The sequence below is a fragment of the Muntiacus reevesi genome, chromosome 1 (assembly GCF_963930625.1).
Source record: "Muntiacus reevesi chromosome 1, mMunRee1.1, whole genome shotgun sequence".
NCBI classification, from domain to species: Eukaryota; Metazoa; Chordata; class Mammalia; order Artiodactyla; family Cervidae; genus Muntiacus; species Muntiacus reevesi.
This window is the reverse complement of record NC_089249.1, coordinates 207,378,011-207,393,926: the sequence shown is the minus strand read 5'-3', so window position 1 is coordinate 207,393,926 and position 15,916 is coordinate 207,378,011. Positions and strand designations below refer to the sequence as shown.

Here is a 15,916-nt window from a genome sequence, read left to right as displayed (position 1 = left end):
AGTTCTCACCATTCACTGATTCATTCTTTTGTGAAAAACAAGGGTAAAAACAGCTAAGCATGATCACAAAGCAGAACACTGGGCACTCAATTCTTATATCTTACAGCCTCCTTCTTTTACCTCCTGGTCCATAGGATTTGGTGACTGAATAAATCTTAATCTGTAAACAAATGGTTTGCTCTACAATTAAACCATTCATTCTTTCTTTCTTTTTTTTTCTTTTTTAAACTGCTTGGCTGCTACCCAACCCAGAGACTTCTAGGTTCTTCCATTATTTAGTGATCCCAATGGTTAAAAGGCAATAAGCTCATTTGGAGTTTATAAAACTATGCACCGTCAACAAAAACATGTAATGTTTCCAAGACGCACAGTGGCTTCTACACACACAATGGGGAACTGTGTGTAGTCTCCCCCAAAACAAAAATGCCCAGCCCCAATTAAGCGCCCTGGGGGCCTTCAAAGCAGTTATGCTAAGTTGCAAATACAGCAAGATCCACTTGAACTCCAATGGTCTCGTATGCTTTTCCTCCCAAGGTAGGGAAAAGGCTGGGGCAGACCAACCTCATTAAAGGGTAATTAGTGAACCCCGGGACTTGAGGGGCTAGCACAATTGTGCCCATTGTAAGCATTTCACCATGGGGCCACTCTTTTCTCTTTTTCTTTTTTTTAAACCCAGGAGGTCTCTACAATCTGAAAGAACCACATTTTAAATTTTTAAGGATTTAATCTGGCTCTTTTTTCTACTACCAATCTTAGAGTAAAAAGAAAGGAAGCAAAACAAAGAGCGTTCCTACTTCTTTTGTGGAATTCCAGCATAGCTCAAAGTTTTTCAATAAAATAACTTGAATAATTCATATTCTAGATACAACAAATAATTTAAGTTTACTTTTAAACAGTGAAATAAATGCTCTACCTCCTGGTTATAGAGATTGAAAATAATACATTTTAAAAAAGGACATTATAAATCAATCAATATAGGGCTTTTATAATTACATGTGACAATGTAGTGGGAAAAAATTGATCTATTTACATGTGAAGGTGTTATTTAGAAACTAATAGAGTAATGTGATCAACATAACCACTTTACCATCAATAAAATTCTTCACACCTCTTTAAAACCATTATTACTGCTGATATCAATCTGCCAAGATGCTGAAGACTGAACACTACTATAAAATACACCAGTAAATGTGGCTGTTTACACTCTTTAAGACTACCACCTTTCTGCAATACTAAACCTGAGATCCCACTGCCTTGCTACTAAAATTCACAGTACGAGAAAGTAGTCTTTTAGGCAAGTAATAAAGCTAAATTTGAACTTCTCAGCAACCAAGATGTAAACAATTCTAATATTTACATATTATATGTAATATAATGGATGGATCAGTATCTTTGTTTTAAAAAAAAACAAAAAACACTAAAATGGAGGAAAGAGTTTGGAGTAAGTGACTTCCCTCGGAGTAGAACCACCCCCAAACCCAGAGTTTGAAACACTTCCTTGCAGTGGATTATGTAGGATATGGGGTACTACAGGCACAAGAAGCCATCGACCATGCCCACCGCAGCCCACCAGTCCAACAGCTTCCAGAAGGTGTGCTCAGGATCTGGGCTCAAACTGGGGGGAAAATGTTAGTGTCCATAGTGATGTCTTTAACCCTGCCCTTGCATGTGTTAAGCCCAATTAATCGCCGAATTTATGTATTTTTTGAGTATCAAATTAAGAATTTTAAAGTGTGTAACAAAACTTTTGTTTTTACCACATATTACATTATAGAGATGATATACTTAGAAGCAAATTTGTGTGTATTTGTGTTCTGTTAAAACGCTGCATCAGGAGGTACCCTTCATGAAAGCCTGGGCAAACATCCCTGTTATATTTTAGAAATGCAAAATTGATTTGTGTTAACTTAAACATACACAGTACATTTTGAAAAATCTTCAAAAAGGTGGGAAAAGCTTATTAGAGATGGTGGAGGGACCCCACCGTGGTTATTGTGCTGCTTCTTTAAAAAAAAAAAAAAAAACCAATCTTGTGTATAGAAGGTTTCAAGGGGAAAAAAATGCAAATCCTGGAAGTCATTCCCAACAGTTGGAAACTCTGCCTCTTCAAGCAAATCCAAGGGCTCAAAAAATAAATATTCAAGAGCATTAATTTGTTTCTAGATGTGTGCGTGCAAGTAAAACAGCAGTCATAATGTGGAAATTTCAGTCACATTTTGCAACTAATTGGAAGCAGATTAGAATTCCGCCTCAGGGGAACGTTGTCAAACTAGAAGCAAATGAAGAAAGAGGTGAAGGCGTCGTGAAGAGCTGACAGATTTACAGCGCTCAGGGCTATAAACGGGTCCACGCTGGGAAGGAGGGCGCGGCCCGGCGGCGCGCCCCCGACACGGCCCCCACCACTCCCACCGTCGGGAGCGCGCAGCCCGGACACGCCCCCAAGGGCCCTGGGACCTCCATCTGCTCCCCCAGAGAAACAATAAACCAGGCCTTCCTGAGAAATCCGTGGTCCTGATAAGAAAGAAAACCTGCAGGCTGATAAACTCAGGAAAGAAGAGCAAACGTCAGAGGGAGAGAAGGTTTGGTTTTTTTTTTAACCAGTGGGGGAGGGGAGCGAAAAAGCAAGCAGATTGTGGAGGATAATACAGCCATGGAGTAATGGAAACAGCTGCTCGCTTTCTACTTCAGTGTCTGGCATCTGCTGCGGCATCATGGGAAAGGCTGGTGAAGGATTTGGGCAAGGAATGTAAATGGAGACAATTGGCCAAATGGAGTTTGATGCGGAAAAGCTCAATTGCTCTGTCTTCAAATCTTGTTGTTCCCTTCGGGGAGCAGAAGCCAACAATATGACTGGACTCACATTCCACTTTCAAAGCAGTTGAAAGGTTTGGGAATGTGAACCGCTCTTCAACCAGTTACTTCAGATGTGAAACAATATAAAGGCATAAAGCCTCGTTGTTGGAACAGCCTCCATTTGTCAAGTGCGCGGCGGCTCACCTTCTACTGATCTTCATGGAAAAGTTAAATCGGAGTCCTTTCTCCCCTATGGATTCCACTTTGAGAAAAATGTTTCTTAAATCACCGCTGCTTGCTTACTTCTGAACTGGCTCAAGAGACAATTTCTACTTGTGGTGCCTTATTTTCCCCTTGGCTGCAAAGATTTGGTTCTAATTTCATTTCCATCACAAAAGAATTTGCAAAGAAGGAAAATGAAGAAACACATAACTGAAGTGCGGCTGTGCTAGTCATAAGCTTATAATAAAGCACAGCTTTGATAGCATTATCCATGTACTGTGGTGAACCACACACAAATAAACAGTTCTCCATGAAGAATGAAAACCCGAGGCTTCAGCCCTTCCAATTCAAACATTATTGTTGCTTTTAACGTGAGCCATCCATAAATCAGCCGAGGAGGTGACAGGAAATCCAAAAGTAATCTGGTCTGTCTAGGCACACTTTGTTAAAAATAATAACAATAAGAGATTATTTCCAATTCATCCTGGTGATGTTCTCAGTGAATGGGTAAAACTATAAAATCCAGGCATGGAAACAAACAGTACTTTTATGCCAACTGAATTCAAACACATGGTAGGTATAGCAACCAAAAAAGTACAGCCTTTCAGTAAGAGGAAAGCATGTAACCTACCAGGGAAGGACTTAAGGACCGTTGAACCTGCAGTGACTAATGCAAAAGACAAAAAGCGTGGATCTAAAGCAGCCAGAGGACCACATGTGTGTTCCTGAGAAACCAAACCAGGAGTTTTCCTTAATCAAAAGGACACACAGTGACTTCTAGGAGTTCCTGAAAGTGTGACCAATTGGAATTTGGTCGTCTGTTGCTAATTGAAGCATATAAAAGAGTCCATTTCTTAAAACACACTTTTTAAAAAAAATTCACTGCCACATGACAAAAACCAGAATCAAGTTGACTGGTAGAAGATCAGTGCAACCAAAGACCAAGCTATTATTTCAAACTGTCAGGGGAAGGCAGTAAAATTGCTACCAGGTCTCCTTAAGTTACCCTTCAATAAAAAGAAGCCATCAGGGAAATAAGAGGAAAAGAAAACACATCAAAACCTTAAAAGTCCCTTTAAGTAAAATTATACGTCTGGGGCACCATGCCATCTGTTCTCTGGTTAACATAATAAGCCAATTCCACGACCTAAATATCTGCTTTCTAAAATCATTATGTACAACACAAAATATAATCAATATATTTTTAAACTGTAAAAGCTGCCTTTTACGGCATTATTGAAATATGCCTAGATGTCCCCATAGGCACTTTTTTCTTAAGGTGCTAGTGAGAATAAGGACTCCCGGGAGTTGCAAAAAGCCAGTGGGTGAGCTAGAACAGTCACAGTGAATAATAAAAAAAAACTGGGCTGGGAGGTAGGGATGAGAAAGAAGAAAGAGTAGCTTTGAAAAATCAACAGCAGTGTCTATTTATCACTTCCAACCCATTTGTTTGAGCACCCTTCCCTTAGAGTTCTCTATTACAACCAAAATATATATTATTAAATTTTCATTTAGCTTCACAGGATGGAATGGGGGGGGGGGGAGGTCTTTCTGAGTACCAGATGAGATCCACATGGTTTAGGGGTTACTAACCTATCAAAATATAAGAAGTATTTGCTTTGTAATCTCTTCGGTTCTTCAGGCAAAAGCCATAATCTATTTCAATACCTTTTCAAAGGTTATGTCTACCCAAAATTTAGCAGGTATGCAGAACTCAATTCTGGAACAAGGTGCCTGCCAATCTCCCTGTCTTGAGTATCCTTTATACCACCCCAAAACAACATTACAAACAGCCCAACTGATGATTAATCTACTATGAATTATTTAACAACCCTTCATTCAGTAGCAAAGGCTTTGTTCCCACTGCAAAACCTTTAAGGTTGAATTAAAAAGAAAATGCAACAGAGAGCAGGAAGTCACTAAAGAATCATCATCTGAAAGAGAGACATAGGTGGATATAGAGGGGCCAATTACTTTTGTAGCAGAATGGAACAGAAAAATCAACTGTGACTTTTTTTAAAAAGAATAAAGCCCACAGTAACTAAAAACTCCCAATCCACTCCCAATCCAACAGCTGTGTATGAAATTATAACATTTCTATACATATGTCTATGAATAAATACCAGTCACAGGGTACCAATCTGATCCCTCCAAGAGCCTGTAATGATGACTGAAGTCATTCCTGAGATAGAGATTTCACCTGTTCTCTTTCCCTGTAACCTTAAATGTACAGATTAAGAGGGTATTATTATTTATTGCCAATAGTACTAGTGAAGAGGGGTTATTTCTATTCTACTGTTGCTAAGGATCCCTCAGTATTTCCTTAGTTCTGGTTTCTATGTTCTACAAGAATGCAATACAAGGAACTTAAGGAATCAACTGTTTAGTATTCAAGCAAAACCCTTGATGTTCAGATCACCGGCAAGTTCAGAGTGCTGGCAATCAAAACTATGTTGTGCTACAGTAATTACTATGAAAAACTTCCAGTGCTTAATATTAAAGAATAGAATAACATGATCATTCCACCTCTTCTGCACGTCTAGAGTGTGTTCAACATGGCAATTATCTCTGTTCAAGAAGCAGAGAGTTTAAACTGCACTGAAACTCAATTATAGCCATGACTTTTTAAACATACACTTCAAAAGGCAGGTTTCATCACATTCAAATCATTGAGCAAAATCTTCCCAGCTTAGAAAAAACTAGATTGTATCCCTCTCCCACAAGACCTCTTCAAGAATAAAAATGATTTCTTTTTAGTTTTTGGACCCACTTCTTCCTTCATTTAAGTAGGGGGATGACTGAGCCATGGTGAAAGACAAACAGAGATCCCATCTGATAAAGGCATGGGATGTACAGCTCTCCCAAATGTCATTACCACACCACCTAGAACTGCCACCATTCTTAAAAACAAGATCACACACTTGTTAACAAAAAACACATCACTTTGCTACTTTGAAGAATGCAAAGGAACTAGGAGTGGTAGATTTATGATTTAAGTGTTCATGGCTCAAATAGCTTTCCAATTATCAAGAGCCTCTTAGGAAGAGCAGGAATGCATGTGTTAATGACCACAACCAGGGGTTCCTTCTCCACTTTTTTGTCAGAACCCAGGCACATCCTCCCTGCAGCTTCACCATTAACTTGTCTGTTTCCTGTCAGCCCACTCAGAGATAATGTCATTTATCTCAGGGAGGCACAAGCCCAGTCATTAGCTTCTATAAAAGACCTCAAACAAAGGCCGGATAATGCTTTACCCAGGGCTCTTACTAAAACCAGAACCCAGAAGCTTGGCGGTCTAAAAGTCAAGGACTCGAAAGTTATCGTCGTTAAAAGAATATTTTCCTCATGATCAACAATGCTAGACTAATAGCTCTGAACCAGAGTAAGGTCTATGGAGAGCAGATACCAGTTCAGGACACTACCACATACAATTAGATTAACCGATAAATGCTGACCAGAGCTAGCCTCGGAGAGCCTTTGTCCCTCTTGCCTCCAGGGGGAAAATTGACAGAATAATTCAGATACTGACTAAATAGTTAGATCTTTGAAGAACTGACCCCTCATTGTGATTGCCTGCAGGAACTGAATAACCATTATAAAGTGTTCAATGGTTGGGCTTCTGGAAATCTTTTAAATAAAAGTGGAACTGGTTAAAATAAATGTAGGAACATGTGTTTTCACAGTGTTGCTCATATTACTGCAATTCTGAGTTTCTATGAAGTACCAGGTGAACTTTTTTTAAATTAAAAAAAAAAATAAAACAGGCACATACAGACACAGTCAAAATTGGAGCAAATCTCAGCCATTCAACCCATGTTTTTCATGCTGAAAATGAAGAACAGATGGTTCTTTCCATGTTGTTTGAATCTGGTTATTGAACACCTCTGTGGTTAGGGAGATTTCTGCTTAGCACTTTCGGCATACATTTCATTTACTAACTATAAAATGCTGCTTAGGAAAAATAAGTCTTTATAACACTCTAATTAAAACCATCTTGCAGCCAAGCAATTTTACTTGAAGAGCATTCTTAACCTCATGACATTTTGACAATCAATCCCTCTCGCCCACCCTCCCCTTCTTTTTACAGACTATTTGCAAAGTTATTAAAAGTTGGTAAACATTATTTATCTCTTTTAGCGCAATCAGTTGTTGAGTTTTCTTTTTTTTACATCTCTCCAGCAAACCCAGCAGATTTCAGATACTATGCTCAGAACCCAGTGATGTGCCTGGCCATGCAAATATGCCAAGCTTCCATGGGTTCTCACAGAAAACTTCCTTGGGGAAAGGGCAGCCCATCTCAAAAGCCCTGTCACCCTATGAGGAAGCCAACAGAAAAGAAAGGAGCTGAATCAATGCTGATTGGGGGCTGCCCTTAGTTACCAACCTTTTTAACAGCTAAGTCCCTTATGTAGCTTTCCAAACAGTTTGCTGTCCAACAACAATGGACTTTGTTCTTTAATTATAGCAAGTGACCCTTCTGCCCTTTTATTTCACAGTAGATAAACTGTGCTCTCTAACTAGAATTTGTAGGGGGCACTGTATTTGGGGGGAAGCCTATCATTCACAAAACTCATTAATCAAAATATGTTCTTCAACTACTCACACTCACTTAGACAACATGCCAGAATTCCCTAGTGAAGTGTAAAAAGCCTTCTACAAGAGAATAAAATGAATAATATCCTGTATAGACAGGTCCATTTGTAGATACCACATGTAGGCCATTAAGAACCAGTTTAATGAAAGCAGCACAATATTACTGAAATCATTCTCTTTGCTAAATGTGCACTGAGTAGTTAGAACTCCAGACCCAAACATAAGATTCCCTGTGCTTTTGATGTGTATCTGAAGTCTCAGCTGTTTTTTAAGAATTCATCTATGTATTTTTTAATTTCTCAGTGATCAAATAAACCCATATACCGTACTGAACTTTAGCCCAGCTGATTGCCTGTGTCCGATAAGCCAAAACTATAAGACAGTTAAGGAGAACACATGCAGAAGAGCCTCAATGCAGGCTATTATGCTTCAAAAGAAAAGGAGGGGGCAGGTGGAGAAGTAGGTTTTAACAACCAAAAGCCAACCTGTCAAATCTACTTATTCAGACACGTCACTGGTGGCTTAACCACAAAATGGGCTATAGAAATACAGCTCAAACATCTTAGAATTATGGCATGTTTTGATTTTGTTCACGTATTAAGGGAGTGGCGACTTTTACAACATACTTGTGGTTTCCACATAAAGGAGTAGAACGCTCATTGATTTAATTAGGTTTCATAAGGTCCAATTTATCATGTTTTACATGACTTTCTGTAGTGAAGAAACAGAATAAACAGACCAAAAATAGACATTTAAGCATGCTGTGAAAATTAACCGGTGACAGCAAGTCTTATGAATCTCCTGTGAACCATCCAACCAGGGAGGGGAAAAAAAAAGCACATACACCACATTACACCCCCCCCCCCCGCCCCCACTCTGGTTTTCACATTTGGCCCCTTCATGAGCCACATCCGACTGCTGAAAATTAATCATCTTCACTGTTGAGACACTTCTCTTCACAGCTCAGAAAATCAAACAAGGCTTTGAAATTAAAACATTGTACAAAAACGTCAAAAAAACCTCCCTCAAAGGATGCCTCAGTGTCCGAATTATCTTGTCAGGTAAAGCTTGTCCTACTAAATCTTTCCCTCCTCAAGAGGTCTCCTCCCATCATTAGAAATTATTTTCTAAATTGAAGTCGAATTTTACACAACCAAGAGTTAGTAAGAGTTAGTAACTGGAGTTACTTCCCTGGGAGGCATCTGTACAAGGCAGTGCTATTCCTATGTGCCAAGGAGGAGACATTCCTAAGAAAGTCCTCCTGGGGTGGGGTGGACAGGAAAGCCTGAAGGAGCAAGCTCCCAGATCCTGGGCCCACACTACAGGATTTAAGGCCCTGGGCACCATCCCTGAAGGGTCGCTGTGCCCACACCAGCAGCTATGGTTGGCAGTGGTACGAATCGAAATACACTATGCTTGCTCCCCTCCTCCACCCCAGACCTGTCATGACTTGCATGCTCTTCATTTAGGTCATTCATATTATCACATTTACACTGCTCTGACTGAAGATGAGTTGCATGTATATGAATAATTTAATTCTTTCATTTTTCATCCAGTTTCCTCTGTGTCTGGAAAGTGAAAAGAACACAAAAAAACTGGAGAACCAACACCATGCTCTAATCTCAGTTGCCATGACAGCAGCCTTTGAGATACTGAAATGTCCCGATTGCCAGCTAAACAAAATTGTTGAATGTGAACATTTGGCTGGAAGATTAAAAGGCTAAGGGGAATGCAAAAGGGCAGTACCTCCCACATTCCAGGCAGCAGTGAATCCAATCAAATGGCTCTGACTCCTAACCACAGCCATTGTGAGCACTGGATTAGGGCAATTCATCTAGATAGTTAGAGCAGATTAGAACTGCAATTTGAAGACTATTGGCAACAAAAGTAAATGCACTACTGTACTAATAAGACTTCAGAACGCCCTTTAGCAGAAATTGTGTGAAACCCTACATTTCAGCATAAGAATCAAAACCTGGATTTTTAAAAAAATGTATTTAAGTTCATCAGTTCAAAATGCTGTCTGACCAGAAGCAGGCATGCAGAAGGTTTTTTTGATTTTGGCATCATCTACACCTTAATGTACCTTCATCAACTTCTAAAATTATAAAACCAAAACTTCATTCCTGTACTAACATTTAAATCTTTAACAGAGGAAAACAAAAAGATTTAAACAGACAGCGGTGAGTAATTGGACACAGAAATTGTCACCCTAAAACATTTCACAATTCTGATAATGTGAGAAATAGCAAAAATTAAATAATTGAATAAGCATATATATCCAAACAATCATGCCACAAACCACATGATATGCATTCTGCTTCCGCAAGGCCCAATCTACAGTATTAACAGTTAACTTTATAGAGTCAGCACTTCTCCCCCAGCTCACTCTCAGCCTGCTCAGTGGACTGAGCGCCTTCAGCTCTGGGACATTACTTAATGCACAGTCATTGCCAGAGCTTTAAGTCCTAGGCCTCCAGCACTAAGCCACACAACACTGGGGGCAATTTTGCAAAGGCGATGTCTCACCAGACTTTCAGACAATGACAAAAGATGGGCAGAAGGGTCCAAATTACCTAAAGCAACCCTCCCCACTGCTCTGATGCAACACATATTTAGAGCACCTTTTGGCTCTGTTTTCACATTTCGGCACGCCAATCCACCAAGTCTATTTCACTTTTCTTACCAACCTTCCAGCTCTCTGGTCAAGCCAGAAATCCAAGCGATAACACTCTTCAAATCTCTAGCTAAGAACTGGGCAAGGGAACAAGGAAAGAGCCCTGGCAGCCACCAAAAAAACCATTCCACTCTTGCTACACAGTTATGAAACCAGTGACCCTAGGATACCAAGGTTTCAGTCAAGAACAATAACAGGACGATATCCTTTAACAGGATTATTCTGGAGAACATCATGAGAAAATAAATGTGTGGAGGGTGGAGTGTAAATTAGAATCCTAGACATACTTCTAAGGAAGGGGAGGGAACGTGAACCCTGCACCTAAGGACACATTACCAAAAATACTAGGACGTGCACATTAAAACAGAAGACAGTTCTCAGGGGAGAAACCAGGACAAGAGGTACATGGGTCCAGGAGCAGGTTTTCTATTAAAAGCACATCGCAACTGGCTGACTGGCCAACAGCCCTTGGGTAAAGCAAAAGGTACTTAGAGCACTAAGACCCTCCCACCTGAGGACCCAAACACTAGCACCAGAAGCAGCAGTAGCAGCAGAAGCAAGAGCTAAACACTGCACCCAAGTAAGCTACCCCAGACCAAACGTTCACAGAAAAGATGCACAGAAGAGAAATCTCACAACGAACCAGAAAGCACGGAGAAGTGCAAGGCACATAGAGGCACCCCCCCCCCCCCGCCCCCGACTCCCACACAAATGCACACAAAGAGAAAAGTAGGAGATCTAAGAAGGCGACTTTATCCTACCTTCTCAGTTTTCAGTTTCTTGATTCGCCTGTGGCTCTCCTCCTCCTCCTCTTCCTTCTTTACCAACACAGAGTTTCCCATGAGCCCTGAATCCGGGGCACTTTTGCTAACTTCCCCGGCAGCCGTGACGCTGCCACTCCCAGAGCCCCCGCAGTGGAAGGGGCTCGCGCCACCTCCATTGCTCTTGGCCCCAAAGCCATAGAGGTGCCCCCCGGAAGGGGCCTGGCTGCCACTGCCATTCTGGTGGCCCTGAAGCAGATCGTGCTTGTCCTTCCTGGATTTCCCCGCATCCTTATCCCGCTTGGCGCCTCGGTTGCTCTGGCTTTTACCTGGCTTCTCCTCTTTGCTTTTCCCGCAGGAGGCCGCCCCCGCGGCAGCAGCGGAGGTGCCGGTGCTGGTACTATTGCTGGTCGGGTTGCCGCCGCCGCCGCCGCCGCTGCCGCCGCTGCTCACACTTTGACCCAGCGCTGAATTCATGCCAGTTGCCTCTCCAGGGCGCCCTTGGACTTCCTGCCTCTTGCCAGTGCCGCTGATCTCGGGAATCCCATACAAGGCAGCAGAAGGCAGAGATTTATTAGCATCCTTAGAAGTTTTACTCCTTTTCACTTTTGATTTGCTGGTCTCTTTGTGTGAATTCCCCTGGGGAGCAGAGGGCTGAACAGAAGCAAATTTTAGGCCATCAGCTAAGGCTGCGGTAGCACCGGCCCCACTGGAGGCCAGACCTCCACAATCCTTAGAGTTGCTGCTGCTAGTAGTGTTGGTGGAATTATTCATTTCAAATTTCTGTCTGTCCTTCTCCAAATCAGCGTCCAAATCAATTATTAAATTTCCAACCCCGATTTCCCAATCATCGCCACTGTCATAAGTATCAACTGTATTTGGATCCACACCTTTTCCTGCCGTAGAAATGTTCACTGACATCCTGAAGATGAGATCTCTAGAATAAAAATCCGATGAACTTTCCTTTGGAGATGAGGGGACATTCGTTTAGCTCCGCTGGGCTTTCTCTTAAAAAAAAAAAAAGTCTTCTAATCTTCCTCTTCTTTTTCCTGCCCCAGGAATGGGTCCAGGGATTTTACACCCTTCAGTCCAGGTCCACCTTTTCCTGTGAAGGGGGAAAAGTCGAATATTTCTTGTCTGGGTGTTACCAGAATAAAAAACGATTAATATTGGGGAGTCAGTAAGGGGTACAGGGAAGGATGGTGAGGAAGGTGGCTCATGTATTGTCTCCACAGTCCAATATCAGGTTTAAAGAAAAATAACCAAACCCAAAAAACATACCCATGACAGTAAGCATCTTACAGTAGCTAAAAAAGAAAAGCCCTTTATCAACAACACAAAGATAATCACTTTTAAAAGGCATTAAAATATCTTAAGGATCTGAGTGAAGTCCAGAAAGGTTGAAGGAAAAAAAAAAAGAGTTTAGCTTTTTTTTTTCCCCTAGCACATACACATGATAACAATCCCAGAAACACAGGCTGAACACTCAGACAAGAGGAAGGAACACGTTTTAAACACCCTTAAACATGTCCTAGATCTCACAATTTAAAAGACCAGACCCTGGAAGTTCTCTGAGGCTAGTTTCAGAATGATGTTGCTAAATTTTCCTCATTTCTAATTTTATTACTTCTTTTTACAAATTGTCTGGGCAATCTGTTTTTTGTTCCCAGTAAGGAACAGAAAAAAACAACCAATACCCCCCCACACCCCATACACATGCCCCCATCTCCTATCCTCTCTTCCCCAACAATTTATACAATTTTATACACACACGTCTTTAAGATCATTTCTCTATTTTAAAAAAGACAGTGCTACATAAAAGGCTAAATATCTGCCTTTTGAGGAAAAAAAATTACATCTAAACAATTCTACCATATTCCTAGGTCACAGACTGGCTCAATCTGTTAAATATGGTGCTACTGACTGTACGGGAAACTGATTAAGACATACACTTTAAGTGATCTGCGCCAAGGTGGCCTCAATGACCGCAAATGAGTGTGTGTTTGACAAAGATCAGTTAAAACGGTTTTTAAAGGGATCAGCCCCTTTTTAACAGTTGATTGTCAAGGAAAAAAAATAAATATACATACACACACACAGAGACATTGCTTACCTTTAATCCTTTATCATTTTTTAATTAGGCCAGCAAATCAAAATGCCTTTCCCACTCCACTCGGCAAACAAGCCTGTGCCTCATTTTACTTAAACACCAAATGATCAAGAAGGAACGAACCAAATAACACATCTCAGCCAGAATAATCACTCGATAACATTATTCCACTTCCCCACCCCCCCTTTTGGCAAACGGATCAGTCCTTTTCTCCTTAAAAAAATGTGTCACTGTACAGCTGGAAGATAATGTTTCACATTCACAACAGAAGCACCAAAGGGTTTTTTTTCCTCTTAACAAGCATCGAGAATAATAGTTTTAAAAAAGAGAGCGCTTAGAGAAAAAAGTTTTCCCAACTTCTCATTCCGCCTTCAGTTCCAGACTTCAGAGTCACCGTGATCAGTAAGTAATGATCCCATGTAGCAAACCTACAGGCGTCCGCTAGTAACAAGACAGAATGTGCTAACATCGGGATAAATTAGTGAAAGGGAAGAAAGAATAAGAAGAAAGGACTGAAAATCTGGGCTGGATTCCGCCTGTTAGTCGGGAAGTGGCATTTTTCCGCCCGTCCTGACAGATTTGATTTCTTGAACTAACTTAAGAGGAAAGGAGGGGGGAGAAGGGGTGGGGGGGAGAGGGACAGAGGGGAAGGAGGAAGAGGAGGAGGAAAGGGTGGGATGAGAAGCTGAACTAGAGGAGAAAAAGAAAGGTGTGGAGGGGGAGGGGAGCAGATGATTCAGTGAGCTGATAAACCAGTTAGAACAGCATTCGCTCGGGGCGGCGGGCGGCGGGGTGGGGAAAATAACGGCGTTTAAAATTGGTTCAGTCTTCGAAACCTGAAAGGATGTGATGTTTTCCTGTTTTATGTTGTTTTAAGAAAAAGGAACCGAGTTCCTAGTATAGTCCCCGAGGGGGGGAAAAAATCCGCTGTCGCTCAAGCCAATCAGTCATGTGGTAATTCGATAATTAGAGTTTAAAAAAAAATTTTTTTTAAAGGCGACCTTTTTCAGGACAGTTTTTCCCATTTATAGTCGCAGCAAACGGTGCGTCTCCTTTTTATTTTTCTCTCCTCCTCCTCCCTCACCCACCACCTCCTGTGTTTAGTCAGATGGCCCCGGAGCTTGGCTTAGTATTTTTAATTAGCTGGCGTTTGGAAGCTAAAAGCAGTAATGAATTGTTGATGGATTGGAAGTGGAGAGTCGCTTTGCTGGAAATGTCGGGGCTGGGAGAGGGGGATGGGCGAGTTAGCAACAACCAACCATCTAAAAGGAGCGATTTTGTTACAGTGCAAGCCTTTCACATCACGTGAGGATCAAGGGCTCAATTGGTTGTCGTGAGAACAAAAATGGTGACAAGCGTATCAAGAAAATACTGATCTGGTCTTTAAAAAAAACCTGAAGGTCTCTCCCCTCCCCCTGCACACACTCTACCCACCCCCCCGCCACCTCCCTCCCACCCCCGCCCTTGCAGTGGGAGCAGCTACAAGTTATGAATGTGAAACATTTCTCGCAGATCTAGGCTCTCGGAAGTTCGGAAGGAGTGAAATGTAATGAGCACAAGAGCAAAGCAGATGTTTTAAAGAAACACCTTATAAACCTTTCCTCAACTTATCTCCAATTTGTCGGCTTTGCCAAGGGGCCAGGGATGGAGAAGACTAGTCGAGGGGGGAGGGCACCTCCACGCTACTTGGATTTTAGGGAACCCCCCCTCATGTCTTAAACAAAGAAAAACATTTTACTAGCTCCAAGCCAGGTCCTGTAATAAACACACCATTGTTACTATTTGTGGGTTTGTTTGGGTTGGGTGGGGCATTTTCCCCCCTTAATGGTGTTTTTGCAGCTTGCTTTTTTAAGGAGGTGGAAAATGGTAATTATAACCATTACATGTAGTGGGTGACTATTCCCTTGTTTAATATTAAATTATTGGGCACTGGATGTGACAAGAGACAGAAATCGGCTTGTTCTGCCCTTGCCCCCATTTTCCTGGCTCGGTTTTGAAGGGGGTCCTGCCCAGCTAGGACAGGAGAGGGAGAGGTGAGGTGCGCTAGAGAACGGACACTGCAGATCAGGATTGGTAACTGTGTCACTTTTATTCTCCTTGGGTGAGAGCCCCAAAGGTAATTTACTCTTAAGTTACCCCGAGTGCCCAGTCAAGCTTAATTTGTGTGAAGAAGTTACAAATGCTTCACCCTCCACTGAATAAAAATTCACCCTTCTTGGGTTGTTGTTCTCAATGCAAAAGCCAAACCCTGTAACTAGTTCCTCATTTCAATGCATAAAACTCGCACATTCCCCTGCATGAAGTCCCCGCTAAGTGCTATAGAGAGACACACCACGCAACCGTACTTACGGTCTGTATTGGATCGAGTTGACCTTTTCCTTCTAACTGCATTGAATGTGTTTGGTTGCAGCCGCTTTATTTTGGAAATTATAATCTCTTCAACAAATTTATTATTAAAGAAGATGGACCATCAAATGTCACAGACTGTCCTGTGTATTTTTTTATATAAAAGCAAAAATTAAAAGAAAAAAAAAAGGAAAAGAAAAATCCCCCTGGTGCACACACACAAGCTTGTTCTGCAACACTGAAATCAGGACTGAAACACAACACACACACAGGGGGAGTGGAGCGAGAGGAGCTCGCAGCCTCTATACCTGAAAGGGACTTTTCTTTGTTCCCATTGCCCTTTCTCATCGGGCCAATCAGAGAGCAGCTTTTATGAAACTGGGCTCTCTCATTGGTTAGCTGCTTTCTCTTGGC

At 41.6% G+C, this 15,916-nt stretch overlaps 1 protein-coding gene across 4 annotated transcripts in view; it reads right to left on the bottom strand.

Annotated features, from left to right (window-relative positions):
* The window catches only part of ZNF608 (zinc finger protein 608), a 105,096-nt gene extending 89,446 nt beyond the window's left edge, over nt 1-15,650 (bottom strand). For 2 of the 4 annotated variants that reach the window (XM_065918197.1, XM_065918200.1), the window contains exons 1-2: nt 13,160-13,732; nt 11,047-12,151 (exon numbers count right to left, since the gene is read on the bottom strand). In XM_065918197.1, coding sequence (XP_065774269.1) covers nt 11,047-11,967 — 921 coding nt within the window. In that variant the 5' untranslated portion in view covers nt 11,968-12,151; nt 13,160-13,732. Of the gene's footprint in view, nt 1-11,046; nt 12,708-13,159; nt 13,733-15,505 lie in introns of those variants that run through there. The other 2 variants (XM_065918199.1, XM_065918198.1) reach the window with 2 other exon arrangements.
* Nucleotides 15,651-15,916: the final 266 nt, after the last annotated feature.